This window comes from Scophthalmus maximus, chromosome 1 (assembly GCF_022379125.1).
Source record: "Scophthalmus maximus strain ysfricsl-2021 chromosome 1, ASM2237912v1, whole genome shotgun sequence".
NCBI lineage: Eukaryota > Metazoa > Chordata > Actinopteri > Pleuronectiformes > Scophthalmidae > Scophthalmus > Scophthalmus maximus.
The window spans coordinates 8767449-8784131 of record NC_061515.1 but is presented as its reverse complement, the minus strand read 5'-3'; the positions used below and the strand labels follow the sequence as shown (position 1 = coordinate 8784131).

At 40.4% G+C, this 16683-nt stretch overlaps 3 protein-coding genes across 10 annotated transcripts in view; 2 read left to right on the top strand and 1 right to left on the bottom strand.

Annotated features, from left to right (window-relative positions):
* Window positions 1-2667, top strand: part of col14a1a (collagen, type XIV, alpha 1a) — a 107986-nt gene extending 105319 nt beyond the window's left edge. For 7 of the 8 annotated variants that reach the window (XM_035643844.2, XM_035635877.2, XM_047332685.1 and 4 more), the window contains one exon: window positions 117-2667. In XM_035643844.2, the coding sequence (XP_035499737.2) occupies window positions 117-145 (29 nt within the window). In that variant the 3' untranslated portion in view covers window positions 146-2667. The remainder of the gene's footprint in view (window positions 1-116) is intronic. The other variant, XM_047332688.1, reaches the window with a different exon arrangement.
* Window positions 2668-2712: 45 nt separating this feature from the next.
* mrpl13 (mitochondrial ribosomal protein L13) lies at window positions 2713-12232 on the bottom strand. The gene is made up of 7 exons (XM_035629646.2): window positions 12092-12232; window positions 11285-11408; window positions 10892-10985; window positions 10203-10263; window positions 8989-9075; window positions 7401-7522; window positions 2713-3419 (listed from the first exon to the last, which is right to left on the bottom strand). The coding sequence occupies exons 1-7, from the start codon at window positions 12116-12118 to the stop codon at window positions 3395-3397; spliced, it is 540 nt and encodes a 179-aa protein (XP_035485539.1). The 5' UTR covers window positions 12119-12232; the 3' UTR covers window positions 2713-3394.
* A 178-nt stretch (window positions 12233-12410) lies between these two features.
* On the top strand, window positions 12411-16457 carry dscc1 (DNA replication and sister chromatid cohesion 1). The gene is made up of 9 exons (XM_035623749.2): window positions 12411-12759; window positions 13267-13435; window positions 13554-13688; window positions 14071-14161; window positions 14260-14398; window positions 14546-14598; window positions 14730-14884; window positions 15527-15675; window positions 15776-16457. The coding sequence occupies exons 1-9, from the start codon at window positions 12590-12592 to the stop codon at window positions 15885-15887; spliced, it is 1173 nt and encodes a 390-aa protein (XP_035479642.2). The 5' UTR covers window positions 12411-12589; the 3' UTR covers window positions 15888-16457.
* Window positions 16458-16683: the final 226 nt, after the last annotated feature.

Sequence of the window (16683 nt, the reverse complement as noted above, 5' to 3'; positions counted from 1 at the left end):
TTTGAGAGGTTTAACTCTTTGGTGTCGTTGGGTTTTTCTCCTGATATGAGGTAACATCTTCTCTCTTCTCCTCCCCGTGTTCCCCTCCCTCCATTTCGCCGTCTTTCTGACTGAAGTTCAACAGGACTATGGGAATGATTACTGAAGAGCATTCTCCGACCGTCCTCCTCTTCCTCCTCCTCCTCCTGTGCTCACCTCCTTCCATCCCTCACTCTGTGCCCTGTCCATAAGATTAAAAACTGAAGAAACTGATTCCCTCAAGGCCTTCATATTTCTTGGGATGGATAATTACTCCTGGCCCCGGGGTTTAACCTCTACTCCCTGGAGCAGTTTTTTTTTTACATTTAGGTTCTGGAATGAAATTATCTGGAATTTTTGAAGGCAACAAATCTAACGGCCTGATTTAAAAGCCCTAATGTGGGTCACGTGCATACAGAAAAGATTGTCAGTCCGAATGCACTTGATTCTAAATGATTGTCTATTAAGAAGAGAACCTGGATTCATACTATCAGCTGAATTTCTTGAGCTGTGAGTTTCATGACGATTAGCTTACCTCCCCGAACAATACACTGCTGTGATGATCACCACCAGAGGCCTCCTCTTCACCCGACCAACCTCTTCTATCTGTACATCTCTTTTACTGTAAGACGGGCAGGAAATCTAAAATGTTAACCCCAATTTTGTCTCAGAGGTGACGTTTTCATTTCTGGAAAACGATCAGATCTGGACAGCATGTGATGAGACACAATTTTCCTCTAATTCCATTAACCAACTTCCTCAAGGTCAATGATAAAAAAATAATAAGCCATAGCTGCTTAAAATCATTTAAGCCTGCTGTATAGCTCAAATTTCGATCTGTGCATGCTTCCCATTCTTACTGTGCTTCTCATACATACCCAAAATATTCCCACCACCCCAGTCCAACCCCTGCCTCACGGTGGCTACCAGTCCTCCAATCCCCCCTACAACCAGCTGTACAACCCTGCTGCAGTGGCTTACAACAACGACCAAGGAGGCGAAGAAGAAGAGGAGGAGGAGGAGGAGGAGGGGGGAGAGGAAGAGCAGGACCCCTATTACCATCGCGGTTACCCCCCTCAATACTACCCGCAACAACCTTCTCAATCGGCGCATGGCCGCCGCGGTTACCACGCGAGCCCCACCCACTCTGAGGACGTGGAGCTGAGGTCGCCGGGCGTGGCCAGGAGGTTTTCACGTGACGTCGTCGTCGTCATGGAGGAGAGTGAGGAGGGAGGACTTTAGAGGAAGGATGAACTCACCTAAAGTGCTTGCACGCCACAACACACACACACACACACACACACACACACACACACACACACACACACACACACACACACACACACACACACACACACACACACACACACACACACACACACACACACACACACACACACACGTGCGCAACCCTGATATTCACACATGGAAATCAGACACTGACATACAGAATCTGAAACTGGAGTGACAGCCCCCCCTCCCCCTGTGTCTCCTGTGAGTTTTCTCCAACAGGTGAAACAGTGTAAATATCTCTGTGGACTCTTGTACAATATCTCTGTAAAAAATGGGTGAGGGGTGAGGGGTGGGGGGTCCGAAAAAGTGCCTGATCTATGTTAGCATCATTCAGCGGTAATGCAAAGGTAAGACCTGTTTCTTCCCATCCTACAGACGATTCCGGGACTTAGCCCTACTTGTTTGTTTTTGTGTGTGTGTGAAGCTGCATGTCTCCTTTGAGCCAACCAGTGGGTGTGTAACTGGACACGTGCATCTCGTTTTTGTTTTATGTTACTATAAGATTATTTTTCAGTTCACATCATTGAGGACGAGAAGCTGGCAACATTTGTACAGGCTGCTTTTTATAATGATGAATTATGTTTTCCCCCGTGTATTTCAATGTATAAAAGGAATATTGAAATGTTTTTTTCAAAGTGATTTCTCTGTTTCAGTATTGTGTTGACGTTTGCTTCTCTTTACCAGTATTTGGGCTGAACTATTAAAGGAGTTAATCCCCCAAGATTAAATGTGGAAGCAGATGCATCAAATTTGTTAAGTTTAATATTACCTTAAGACTGTGGAACACAAATCTATCTTTTAAATTATTTTCATTCAGAGATAATTGGGCCTGCGTTACATTTTGTTCTGCCTTATTTAATACTGTTTCTACAAACATGTCTGTTCTGGGGGTTTAACCCTCAGACCTGTTGGGAATTTATCAAATCAGCGTCGTATGTGTCTTGAGTTGCTGCCCTTTTGTTTTGTTAATTGTTCTTATGCAAATTTGGGCCTGTTCACTGTGGAAAACGTTTTCTCGCTAGGTGACCACTGACGTCGTACTGGAAGGATACCTGGATCCAGTCGTTATTCCGAGCAGTCTGCTGCTTCTTGGTGTCACCAGTAAGGAAGGACTCAACCACAAGTGTAAATGTTGTCCCTCCTGCACTGCAACCTGAAAAAAACCAACAAGCACTAAAGAAAACTAAAAGTTTATCTGTGAACTGGCCCCATTTCTATTTGAGGTTTTTAAGTGTCAAACTGGAACAATTTTAATCAGGAATGTGTCTCACCACCATGCCCCTTAGTACAATATGAACTTATTTATTTTGTATTTTGTTTGCTTTTATAACCAATAAATCTGTAATGAGACTACAACATTGTGTTTAGTTCATTTGTTTAAAAAACAACTACAAGAACAGGTTAATTAAATTGTTTATTAGTCTATTTTGCAATTCAAATGAAAAGACGACAATATGAAAATCTAAAGCAAACTGACAAAACAAATAGCTCAGGACGTACCGACCAAAGTGAACAGTTTCTACAGAAATCACACTGATCGCCTGAGTGTTGTCATGGTAACACATTAATTGGTTTTTGCTGCAAAGCCACCAACCTTCAAAGGCAGAATCGGCTCAAATAGATGTCAATTTTTAATTTTTTTCGGGCCAGATCTGATCATTTCATGGTTGTATAATCACAGAAAAACCCACAGAATCTCATTTTCTGTGATCAAAGCTAGGAAGTTTCAAGCTGATTATTCAGGACTGCTGTGGTGGAGGCCAAATCAAGTGACAAAGACTTTGTGTTGATGATGTTGCCGTCTGTGTTACAACTTAGTCAAGTCCAGTCGACATTTGATGCCGGTTTAGGAGCAAAAAAGCCGATACTGTTGCCTGTTGCACAAAATCTGTGTTGTTGTTGTGATTAATCTGAAGAGGGAAAATCAGTTTTTGTGTTTTTGAATCCAATGAATGTAGCCGTTGACTTTCACACTACTATTTTGGTCATGCACCATGGCTGAATACATTTGAGGAATCCGTTGCGTTCAGTGAAGCAATAATGTGAAAATCCTCAGTGTTGCCCGCGTCAGGCAGCTTTGATTTCATTTCATCTTGTAGTCTTGAGGTCTGTGGAGAGAATGCAGGACAACACATTAGTATGGGGAGGCATAAAAGTCTCGAAAAAGGAAGCAATTACAAGGAAAAACATGGAGTTGCGACAGACAAGGAACCAGACAGATCCTATCGTTTTCCCTTTTCAAAATGCGACCAGACACAGCATCCTCTTTGTGGGTTTTTCCCTATAATTTCGAGCTGAGATTACAGAGGACAGATATTATCAAAGCATGCCGTATTAGTTTTGATACAAAGTAGAAAAAATATTATTGAATGTAATAGCCCTGCTATCAACTACAGCAGTACGTTGTCGATGTTCTCTCTGTGTGTGTTTGTGCTTTTACTTCCATCTTTGTGAGTTTCAGTTATGGACCTTACGGAGTGGGGACATTTTGACTGACTGTTTGAGGGTTAAGACATGTTTTGTTTTTTGTTTTGGAGGGTACATCCAATAAATCCAATAATAATATAACATTTTGCACCTGCTCCAAGGATTTTCTGAGAGAATATTAACTGTGTTTAATAAAGGGTAACGATTTCATCCCCCTTGATGACCTAAACCACATCTCCCCAGACACGCACACACACACACTTGATCTGTAAAATGAATAAGACAGAGTGTGAGGGAATATTAACTAGGCCAGTGCCCATCTCTCAAATGAACTAGGATTGTCTTGACCTTGACAACCAAACAGTGACAGGCCTGAGCACACTGATTGGCTGAGGAGATTGGATCTGTAAACAAAAAGAGGTGGCTCATTTATCACCACGCGCGCACACACACACACACACACACAGACACACACAAACACGCACCATTCATGAATGTAGGATTCATTGCAAGACCATATTAAAGACTGCAATAGTTTTAGCTGTGTAGAACATGTACATACATATTATGTACCTAATAAACTGCCTGATAAGTGTTCAAATAACACGCTCATGTGCGATTATTCACAACATAAAGAGACACCTAAAAGTTGCATGATTGTGTTTCAGTCTTGATAAGTGGGTAGTCACTGCTTGAAACAGAAATATATCAACAACAGAGAGCATTAAAGATTATGATGCAATATATTACGCTTCGATGCTTCTAATAAGTGAGCCACAAGGCAAAACTCTTGAATTCTCTACTTAATTTTTGGACAAGCTTACCAACAGTCTCAATCTCTGAGCAGTGAAAACTGGATTGCACAATTTTGGTCAAATATGAATCACTTTTTTTCCTGACCACTGTTGAGCATCTTCTCTGGTTATTATCGTTACCTTCAACAACAAGGTTGCTTTCATTGCCGTTTGTTTGTTTGTTTTTTTTTGTCAGCAGAAGTACTCTACGGAACTGATTTCCATGACATTTTGTGGAAGGGTGATCCAAGGGAAAAAAAACTATTAAACTTTGGAATTTTTTTCCCCCTTTCTCCAACATGGCAAGGTAGGTGGTAATGTAATCCTTGGTGGAGGTATGTGCTCTCCAAGGGCACTTCTAGTTATAATTGCGTTATATATTTTCTTCAACATGACAAAAACCATATGATGTGATATGAAATGTGAGACGGCCAGGGTACCTGCTTCTCATTATGTGAATGTCAATATAAACAAAACATTATATACAAAGCGGTATGGTCCGATGCGACATTGTAAACCTTGATCGTAAACCCTTTTCGTTAGCCGACAGTCTTTTAAATCAACCTTCTCTGGCCTCACACGGGAACGGAGGCGTGTTTATTTATCACTCCCTCAGAAGACAAATGCTGTGGTGCCACCAACAATATGCCAGTGACAGTAAAACATGAGTGATTAACTGTCAAATGTTACACTCAGCAGTGGCACATCATCATTTATCCTTCTGCTTGTTATTTCACCATGACACACATTATTTTTGCTTTGGAAGCCTTCCTGTCTTCCTGTGTACAGATCATCACATGGTGCAACAGTTGGGTCATGTGTTGCTAATGCAAACACGGCAGAATTATTGTCATGTAAAAAATTTGATCTAAGAGATCGCATCGAGATCCAAGTTCAAATACGGTCAATCAAGCAGATTATTCATGCAGCCCCAGATTGATGAATGCTAATGCTGAGCAGGTGGATCACATATTGCTCTCCGTTAACCCGTCACGATGATGTTTACAACGGACGAGCCCAGAGAAAATGCAACAGGAAGACTTTATCGTAACAGCAAACCACGGGTCACAATGTCAGTCTAATCTCCAACCAGCAAATACTTCACTCAGAAAAGCCATGAATATGATTATGTCAAATAACAAGATGCTCTCCCTCACAGCCCACAGAGAAACCGGTTACATCCAAACAGTCAGGGAGTGGTGGTGGAGAGCTGCCAACTCTCCCCACATGCGTTTGTGACATTTTACTATTTATATTCAAAGGTTGAGCACGGCATCGGGGCCAGGGAGAAAAGTTTCTGTACTAGACATCGTCAGAGCAGCAGCTGAGTGGACTGTGATGTTTGATGGTAGCAAAATTTACAATGGCCTTAATTCAAGAAGCTTTTCAATGAAGTTCACCGGAAAGGCTGGCATATAGCCCTCAGATTAAAACTTTAAATACAATAAATAAAAATGTCAACTTGGGGGGAAAAAGCTCAAATAATTCAGTATTCTCATGAACCAAGTGCCTCCTCGTCCAACAGACACCCTGTGCATCACGTCACATAGTGACAATCATTCACACCACAGCCACACGTGTTTGTAGTTATAATGAAAAATGTTACGTCTTAAGTGTCAGAGTCAACCCAGCCACTGAGACTGGGAGCTGGAACACTTTCAAATTGGATCTATTCAGGCATACGTTGCTTATTAAGACCGTGAAAACAACACGACCTGCACAACTGACGAGCTCGGAGCGGTGGGCGAGTGCAAACCCCCCGTATTCATTAACACAGAGATTGCACTGTCCTGGTTAATTATCAGAGACTCGTCACCTGCTGTGACTCTAAAGTCACGTCGACAACAGTCCACATTTAAATGCCACTTTGTTGGGCTCTTAAAACACTTGAGGATAGTTAATCCTGTAATTCTTCTAAATGCAAAGTACAACAAATGTCTCTCTTTTTATCGCGGACTTTTTGTCTTTTGTCCTTGTAGAGTGTTTGAAAGCATCGTTTATTTTTTACAGATACAACTGCATGACCATCCGCTATATTCCAGACAGTCATGAATGAATCATAGAGGCAGGTCGGTTGGAATACCAAGGACGGAAAAGAGAAGCAGCACTGAGAGATGGTTCTCAGTTCAACATCACCCCCTATTGGCTTCTCCTCATTAATAAAAAGGACAAAAAGATGGCTCTGTGTGTGCCATTGTATTAATCAATATGTTGCAAGATAAAAGGGATCGAAAGGAAAGAAAGATGAGGAAACAATTTTCAAGTGAGGTGGTGTCATGCAACTAAAAAAGACCGTAGAAGTTACCATTGTCGTCTTATGTTTCTTTCAGGCAATTGAATACAAGTGGCGTTAAAATCTATATTTTCTCTGCAGGAGATTCAGCCTCTACCAAGGAACATTAAGCTTGATGTCATCTTGTGACAACTGAGCCACAAATAAGAAAAAGTTAAAAAAAACACTGTGCAAGGATGGTTTTTACAATGTGATCATTATCACAATGTACGACATAAAAAGAGTATTCGAGGCATACCTGATGACACTTTCACTTTAACGTGAGATATTATAGCTGTGGCAATTGTGTGTGTGTGTTACGTATTTCTCTGTCTCTCTCTCTTCACTGATGACTGACTTATATAAATGTGTAACACTTCACTTAACACAATCACCAAAACGTCTTCATACAGGGAGACAACAAGATAGAAAATGAGTCACTGATCAGGTTAATCCAGCGTGTGCTGAGGTTTTTGTGTCTCCTCCCGTATTTGTGTTGGTGTGCTGCATCACTGACATGTGCACTGTATGTGGTGTTTGCATATATTCAAGCTTTGAACTGTTTGAATACAGACTGTGTGTGTAATTCTACATACGGTGTCCACAGCCTGGGGAAGGCGTCTATCTCCTCCTGGGTGTACTCGCTGAGTTTCCTGGGGATTTTTCTGGGCTGAGGCAGCTCCTCCGTCAGGTTGGCTTGGATGTCCTCTGGAAGCTCCTGTGTGAGGGGTGGAGAAGGAGGCAGGATACCACAAATAAATAAGAAAGGAAGGAAAGGGGATGAGAAGAAGAATTGAAAGGAGGCGGCATAAAGAAGTTACGATTTACACCATTAATAGAAACACCTCAGTCAAAAGACTCTAAACGGGGTCCATCACTCTCCAGGGTTGTCAGATAGTCACTCATTAATATTCATTAAAGGTGGGCATGTGAACACAGATACATTAAGGAGAGGGCAAATAGTTCTGACTAAAAGAGTTTTAAGAATACTCTTTCACACCAGCTATCTATCTCTTCACACAATCTCCGCTGTACTGAATTGCAGATGGGACCTGCAATCGTTCACAAGGCTCAGGAATCTATTAGTATTTAATGATATACGCGACGCAACATCATTCAAATATCAAGGCAGGCAAGCAACAATAACGGACAGGTATCTGTATCAGCCACAATCTCCCATGGTCTGCCTTTCTTCTCCCGTCACACACACACAAGTGGAATTCATTTATAGTGCTCTCATATGGATAACTACAATGGAACTCAGAAGAGTGCATACTGCTGCCGAGGGCCAACACGCCCCTTAGATTCAATCAATCTGCACCAAATTACACTCATAGAAATCATTCCCCTAATTATGACTTTCATCAAGATCCGTGCAGTTTTCCCTGGGAAAGCAGAAGGGAAAGTGATACTAAAAAATCCTGGATCTTTCTTGGCCCATGTCCAATCCTATGACCAAGTTTTGCTTAATATTGTAGATGTATCAATAGTTTTTTTCAAATTCATTCTAAGAAACAAATAAACCAATGAACAAACAAACGACCAGGGGTGATAATATAACCTGCTTGGTCGATGTCAAAATTACATCGTTATTTTTTTCGGATCAAATCCTGAAAATGATCTGTCTCTTTAGCTGCAAAATGCTCCACTATGTTTCCCAGTTAGTCATAAGCTCTGTCATCTAGTGCTGAGCAGGAAATGTATGGCTGGTTTATAATAGCAGACTGAAAAACAGCTGCCTGCTGCATCTGGAAACAAGGATGATGAGAGCAGTGAGCGTGAACCCCAACTGTAAACTGTGGCTTCTGAACCCAAACAATGAGCTGAAAGATGCCAAAAAGCTCTAGATTTAAATATTATTATTTAAATTGCACAAAACAAAGCGATAGCAACATCACAACTAATGAGAAACAGTGAGCTGCCACAGTATTGTCCAAACAGCCACAGCAGCTGGGAAAACAGATGGAGAAAAGAAATAATACACAACTACAGCAAAGACAGAAATCTTGCTAAAATACATGTATTAATTATTTATCAATTAACTAGAATTAACAATAAAGCTGAAGCAAGTGAAATGGAAATGTTGGGAAAAATAACATTATTATCCTTAATAAGCCTGGTTGATTAAGTTGTAGGAGGAGCATGTGTAGACCCGTCAGCTCTGAGAGATTACAACTGACTTACATCATCGGCAAAGATGTGTAATCGCTGCATCATGGTGCGCCGCTGTAGATTCTTAGGCAGCATGCCGTACACTGCCAACTTCATGATCTGGTGAGAGGAAGCACATTGAAAAGTTTGGCACACAGTCAGCCCGCAGTTTCTCGTAAAAAAAAAGGCAGTTCCTTCTTCAGCAACCTTAGATACGTTTTCCCATATTTTTCTCAATATGGGGCTGGCAGCTAAAATGTGAATTCAACTTGGACAGATTTACTGGACTGAGCTATTGGACAGAGATGCTGGTCAGAAGCAGTGCTGACAAATCATTCATCTGTCAAATTCCATTTCTACTGCTCCTCTCTCCAACCCTCCAAAACTCATTTGAATTAAGCCACCAACAGGACGCACGCCTGTTGTCAGAGCCCGGACTCAAACCTGCAGCAGCGGGGAGCCAATAGCAGAGTAAACGTCTCCCCTTGGTTTTTTAAAGTAGAGATTGGGAACCAGTACAGATCATTTACATACTTTCAGGAGAGCAGGAATTTGCTGGCATTTCATTAGCCTACACAAGTGGAAAAAGTACAAGAAAAAAGACTTCAAACACTCAATCTGCTGTTGCAGTTGTCATGTTAAAATGATTCCAAATAAGAATGGAAATTGATAAGATTTTATGGACACCTGTGTATCTTTCTAGTTCTTTATTTAGAATCCTGATCAATGTTTGTATGTTGTATATTGTGGTCATGAGTTGTTCTTTCTCAGTGTTTTATTACTTTTGCCCGGGGTTTGTCAAGTACAATTTGTAGGTCACATAAAATTCTCGATTCATTTTACCAAAGTGTGTAAAAAGCCAGACTCTGCTTTTCCTGTAACACAATAAACCCTGAAACGGTGAATATGCCATTTCACCAAAACCCCAGGAATTATCCCTGAACTGACATTCTCATACAGGGTTTCACCAAACATCACCATCACCACTGTAAATCCACTGCTGTTTAATCCCTTTCCTCTGCAAGTCACATTACTGTGCACAAGCAGCACATATGAGGGAAGAGATTAATGTCATGAAACGCCTTCACAGCATGTGGCCGACACAGAAATTATACTAATCTCCAAGAGTGTGGGTTAAAATCATACATACATTAGAACAGAAATCCACAGTGTAAGGTTTGATGGCAGAGGCAATTCGGAGATTTTGTTTCTGTTCGTAAGAAAAAATACTGAATGACAAAACTTACAGCTTTTGGGTCTTTATGGTGCAACTGGGCAGCTGTGACTTGTTTGAATCCACCTGGATACCTTTAGAAGAAAAAAAAGCTATGTCAGTTCACCTTGTGCTTAACAAACTGAGGTCACAGAGATTTAACATCTCTAACATACTTTTTTCCACTAACAATAATCATATATGATAAAATCAAAGTATGCAGATAAAAGGCATGACAAAAAAATATTCAAGAAAAAAAACATTCCCTTATCACTAATATAAATGTATGAAGTTCTATGCAGAGAAAAATAATTATTTAATGTTAACTATTTATTTTGACAAATTTGAGAGTCCAGAACATAGAGGCAAAACAACTCGAACCCACTCCAGATGCTGTGTTGTGTTGGTGGATTGTTCCGATATTTTTTTGTTTATTTAAGTTTATTTATTTGTTTTGCTCAAACAACAGAATAAAATAAAAAATAATGAGAAACATCTAGTCCTACCTCGCCTTTTTTGCTTCAATAAGCTTTGTTGTTAATGTCAAAGCTCAGCTTTTTCCAACCGGTGTTCAAGAAAGCCATCTCGATCACATAAAAATTCCGAATAAATACAAACAATCCAAGAAGTCCATCCCATAAGCGTTTAATATATTGTTTTTAAAGACTATTGAAGAACAATAAGAGAAAACAGGACAATCATAGGAGATAAGTGGGTACATACCCTGTGTGTGACGAGTAGACCTTCTGCTCCCATTTGTTTCCAGAGAAAGCTATCTCTTTGGTGTTTATTACTACGACATGGTCACCACAGTCACCTGCAGAGATGATCAAGGTTACTGCTAGGTTGGAAATTATGAGACAAATGACCCTGTTATAACAAAGAAACATAGAAGGTTGCAGATACTACTAGACTATCAGTGATTATACCAAAAACAGCAGATAGTTTGTAAGAACAGTAAACAATGATCTTCTAGGCGACAAAGAATAATATGGGATATGCAATTTAGTGAGAAGGAATAGAGGTATTTTTAAAGTTTATCCTCTGCTGCCACCATGTGGCCATTTTTATGCCATAACTTTACACTGGGGTTGGAGGTTGGCAGCTCGTACTCACTGATTGCATGGTAAATGGGTTTGTGTTTCCCCTGTAATCTAATGGAACACATGCTTGCGATCTTGCCAGGAGGCTGCATCCTGGCATCAATCACGAACCAGGAGCGGGCAAAGGTTGCCCATTGCTGAAAGCAGAAAGGGATAAAGAATTAACAGGAATTAACTGACACAAGACCATCGCAGATTTAAGGGTACGAGAAACACACAAGCAAATAAAATATAAATAATTATTTAAAAATAATAAAATGAATGAAGGATTATTTTAAAGTTGCTTTTTTTTGAAGACATCTGTTTTTATGTCACTGATCTTTTCATCAGTGTGGGACTACAAGAGGAGACAGAACGGAGACACTGAGACAGTCCCAATCCAAATAAGTTGTTAAAACTATTCCATAGTAACGCATGGCTTTAAGTAATTTTAATGATTGATTTATATTCTATGTCATTTATTTTCCAGTTTGTTATCCAACCTAAAGCTGACATCACCGCGGTCCAGTAGTAGGTCATTTCGCTTTAACCCACAGGTCTGAAACTTTCGAGTCGGTAGAAGTGGTTAAGCATTAACCCACATATATCCCATAACAATGATATAACAATGCGACTTTATGTTCACGGTTTAGATGGGTTAACCATAAATAATATTTGGGCTCAGTTATTATGACGTTTCTGGTACAGAACAGCGGCTAGCTCGGTAGCAACGACAACTAGCAGTGTGGCTATCAACCCGCAAAACAGTCAACGCACGTAAAACTCAAAACGTGGGTTAAAAACTATGATTGAACACTGACTGTCTAGTGTGTATGCTCACCTGAGCAGATCTAGAGAAACTCGACATTTCGACGACACTAGCAACACATCCTCAAAATATATGACCCCAAACGTGAGTGACTGTCCGTCCTTAAACTTTACTCGGCTAAAACAAGCGCTGACACTTCGCTGATTATATGTCACAGCTTTATCTATAGCTGTCTGATTTAGCTGAATACAGCGGCATTTAATGGGTGCGCTCGGTCGACTCGTCAATATATATCTCAACGACAATCTTTGAATACATCTTTGGTAATAACTGTTTAAGCATTGTCGTGAGTTTGTCGAATTGCAGTTTCTACCCGGTTCTATTTTGACGTCGCGCCGTGACGTGGTTACCGCTTCCGCCCCACGACAGAAAGAGAGCGGGGAAATTTGACAGTCACCGACAAAAAATACTTTAGTTTCGACCTGTTTTATACTTGATTGCAAAACGGTTCAGGTCGAAAAGTTTTATCCATCGAAGTGTTTTCATGTCAACCCGCCGTCCGAGCTAAACATGAGAACTTTAGAGGAGGTGCAGGCCACGCTGCAGATCGCCAAACTGAAAGAGGAGGATCTACAGAAGACGGTCCACTGTCTGTCTTTTGGGGAAAATGTTTCCTCTGCAGATTACTGCCTGGTGGAGCTGGACGACACACTGTGCAAACACATAGAAGCTGGCCAAAGGTAAAGTTCTGATCATGTTTTCTTATGAGTCAGATTAGTGGCATGGGGTAAAACTGTTGAATCTTATGAATGTAGAAAAAAAGAAAAGAGTGAAAAATGTATTTCTCAAATGCCACAAAGCCCAAGGAGAAATCTTCAACACTCTTGTTTTACCTGACAACGGGTCAAGATCTTAAACAAAGAATAATTCATCTCATTGGAGAGGACGGAACCAATTAAACACACAACGAATTTTTTTTTTTTAATTGTCATGTGTTTTTTATAGATCGACAAATCTACCAAGCAACTTATAAATTCAATTTATATAAATCCTGATAAGCAAACATCGTCTGTAAGATAATCATAGATGAGGATGAAGGTAATCGAAAGGCCTTTGCAGTGCAGTGCCACAAGATGCATGAGCAGGATGGATGTAAACACACATGTAAAATGGAACAGACATAAGTATAAGATAAGACGGATAAGATGAGTAACAATTCTAATTTTTTCTTCTTCTTTTTTCTCCAGTCTAGTGATTCGGGGGGACAAAGATGAGCATGCAGTGCTCTGCAGTGGTGACCAGACCTATGATCTTAAAATAGCCGACACCTCCAACCTGCTGCTGTTTGTACCAGGATGCAAAACGCCAGACCAACTCACCTACAGCCAGGACAGCTGTCAAGTGGTGCACACTCCGGTGAGAAAATCATACATGCATACATGTACTCCTGCCTGATAAAGTAACGCAAACATACATGTGCACATAATGGTTGGTAGCATTTAATGACCCTGACACTGTCTTACTTCCTTTGTAGATCTGGGGATTTTGTAACAGCTACTGGGAACTGAGGAAGCGGCGTCCTAAACTTAAGAAACTGACAAAGCTTTTAATGGAGAATCCCTATGAAGGACCTGCTGTGGGGGGGCAGGTGGAGAACACAGAGAACATGGTAAAACATTCATTCAACATAACAGGACCAAGAATAAACTGTACATATAGGACATGTTTTTCTTTACTCCTTTAGTAGCACCCATGGTAGAAGTTACTATGTTGGCTATCTGCAAGGTTCAAGAAAATGTTCCATGCTTAAAAGACATTGTATTACTATGAATTATATCTGTTTGGTGAAAAATCAGTGCAGGACTAATTGACATGTCATGCAATCCATCTGGTAAAATAATTTTTGAGACTTCTGTGTCATACCTGTTCACACTTTGTCCTTTCCTTATTGTAAACTAATGGCTTTAACCTTGGCTACAATGACTGTACCTGCTTTTGAATGTTATTGTAGCTCTTAGTAAAAGCTTCCCCTCGTGTTTCTCTGTTGTCAGTACACAATGCCGGATCTGTTGGAGAGGATCCAGGCCAGTGAAGAAGAGATAAAGATCCACTTAGAGACAATCCATGCCTGTCAGATAGATGGTAAACGGGGACTTTTTGTTATTAATTTACATATAAGCATACATTGTTAAACCTACCAGATATATGTTTATATCAGAGTATTTTTTCCTTTCTTCCAGGTTACTGGCGCGTGCTGGACTTTGACTATGAGATGAAGCTGCTCGGTCATGTGACTCAGCTGGTGGATTCTGAGTCATGGTCCTTCAACAAGGTTTCCCTTCAAACCAGTCTGGAAGAGTTAGCCCCACTGGAGCCCAAGTAAGTTTTGGCCTTGGATCCTGAGGTTCACCAGTAGAGATCTACTGAAGGAGAGAGCAACTTGTGGACAAAGTAAAATTGATTTTCAGTCAATATGCATATATTATAGCCAGACTCCAATAATGATATTCTCTTTCTTATTCACAGAGAGATGATCGAGCATTGTTTGAACTGCTATGGGAAACGTTACACTGAAAACGGTAAACAAAAAAAAAAAAAAATGAAAATTCAACTGACAAACTTTAAGATTTCATTAGTACATTGGTAGGGGAATCTAATACAATCTGGTACTTCACTTCTGAAATTTGTGTATCCTCCCTCCTCTATACAGACAAAGTATTTTATGCATTGCATGAGGATAAAGTCTGTCGGGGCATAGCACTAATGCTGCTGCAGAACGCTGTCAAGTTCAACCTGAGGGAGTTTCAGGAGGTCTGGCAGCAGAGTGTCCCAGAGGGCATGAGCACAAGACTGGACCAGCTAAAGGTTAGCCCGTACATCGCTTAAACTGTATACTGCTGTCAAGAGGGATGTTGGAGTTTTCTTTTCTGTACAGTAGATAATTATATGCTGTACATTTTTGGATACACATTTTCTACATTGTAACATATTTTTCTTTCTACACATTTTCAGTCCAATCCTTGAAAGAAAAGAGATGATAATTTCACAGACAAATCTCAACACTTTGAATAAAATTAAATAGGTGCTTCAACCTGCACAATTGGGGCCATCTGTCTGGATTTCATCTTTACCTGAAAAACGAGCTACATGCTGACTTTGGGTATAAATAACAGGGCACTGCCACTGCACCTTGCAGCCAAAAGTATGGGTGCTATGGCTTTAGGAGTTAGGAATCTGCAAAATCACCAGACTCTTCCTCTTATCTCAGTGCTTCAAGAGAACACAATATTCTTTCAAGACAGTTTGAATTTTATTTAGTTTAGATATGCCTCCTAACTAGACAGAGCCAATATGGGGCATATTTGTGGCAGATTTCTAAAACTAGCTTCAGGTAATTATGCTGTTGTGATAAAGGAGCAACTTGCTGCAGGTATTTCTCTCCACTCATCCCTACTGAGTGACCTTGAGAAACTGAACGCAGTGCTGATGGTATTGTAAATCTTCCAGAGTGTTGCCCTGGTTGACCGCATGTCCCGTCCAGAGACCATCTGCCTGCTGCGGGTGGAGGATCTTTCAGAGGACACCCTGGAGCGCTTCAATCACCTCTTCACACTCAGAGAGAAATGGACTGAAGAGGACATCACGCCTTACATACAGTAGGTGTTAACCAGCTGAGAAATGATCATAACTTTTATCAAAGCAAAATCAGTTATCAGGTTCACTGTATAGTGTAATTCTTAATTTCTCCTCATCCAGAGACCTGTGTGGAGAGAAACAGACTACTGGAGCCCTCCTGACCAAATATGCTCGATCCTCAACGCAAAACGGGATAAAGGTCTTCAACTCCAGGAGGCCTTTGGCTACATGAACATGTTCACTCTCAAGCAGTGAATTCTTATTTGGAAATGAATGTGGTTTTCTTTATTCCCAGCGTGAATTTGACATCTGTCAAGACTATTTTACTCATAATTGTCCTCATAGGCATTTATCACTCAACTATCTTAAAGAGTTATTACAAATTATCACTTCAAATGTTTAAAGGTTTTTGTCACTAAAACCAAACTTGATCTTTGTTGTTTCAGTTTTCATTTTGTTTGTAAAAAAAAATGACCCAGTTGTCTGGGTGGTGATGATAAAGTGTGTTTAATATTATTACTGTGGTGGCTTCTTCGGTCTCCAGTTGCCTTTAACTAACTTTTTCATTTCCAGCATAGAACACAATACACTTAGTTAGTTCTGGAGTTTGTCCACAAGGTGGTGACCTGCACTAATAAATGTAAGCCCCGCACACTGACAGGGAAGTACAATGTGTGTACTGGTACTGGCTTACAACCAGCTTTGTTATTCCACCTGCCTTGTCCTTCACTGCATTCATTGACCATTATCTAGCACAGAGAACAAGAAATCATTCCCCGAATAAAGAGAATGTTCTGATTTATGTCTGTACGTTGCTTAAAACTATGGTTTCGGCAGATAGGATCGCAGTCTCAGTCATGCATAGAGCTAAAACATTAGTCGAATAATCGATCAATCAATTGACTGCAGATTTATCAGCAGCTATTTAAGAAAATGTATTTTTTTTTTCGATTTGAAAGAGGCGTTGCCAAAGGACCCAATTGGACAGACCTATAACCAATGAGAGCAACGAACCGTGTGACGTCTGT

Coding starts and splice junctions, on each gene's coding strand:
- mrpl13 (XM_035629646.2), bottom strand. CDS start 12,118: ATGTCGAGTTTCTCTAGATCTGCTCAG. Junction 10,264..10,891: donor GTCTACTCGTCACACACAGG/GTATGTACCCAC, acceptor TTTCTTCTAAAG/GTATCCAGGTGGATTCAAAC. Junction 7,523..8,988: donor TACACATCTTTGCCGATGAT/GTAAGTCAGTTG, acceptor CCCCTCACACAG/GAGCTTCCAGAGGACATCCA.
- dscc1 (XM_035623749.2), top strand. CDS start 12,590: ATGAGAACTTTAGAGGAGGTGCAGGCCACGCTGCAGATCGCCAAACTG. Junction 13,436..13,553: donor GTCAAGTGGTGCACACTCCG/GTGAGAAAATCA, acceptor CTTCCTTTGTAG/ATCTGGGGATTTTGTAACAG. Junction 13,689..14,070: donor TGGAGAACACAGAGAACATG/GTAAAACATTCA, acceptor CTCTGTTGTCAG/TACACAATGCCGGATCTGTT.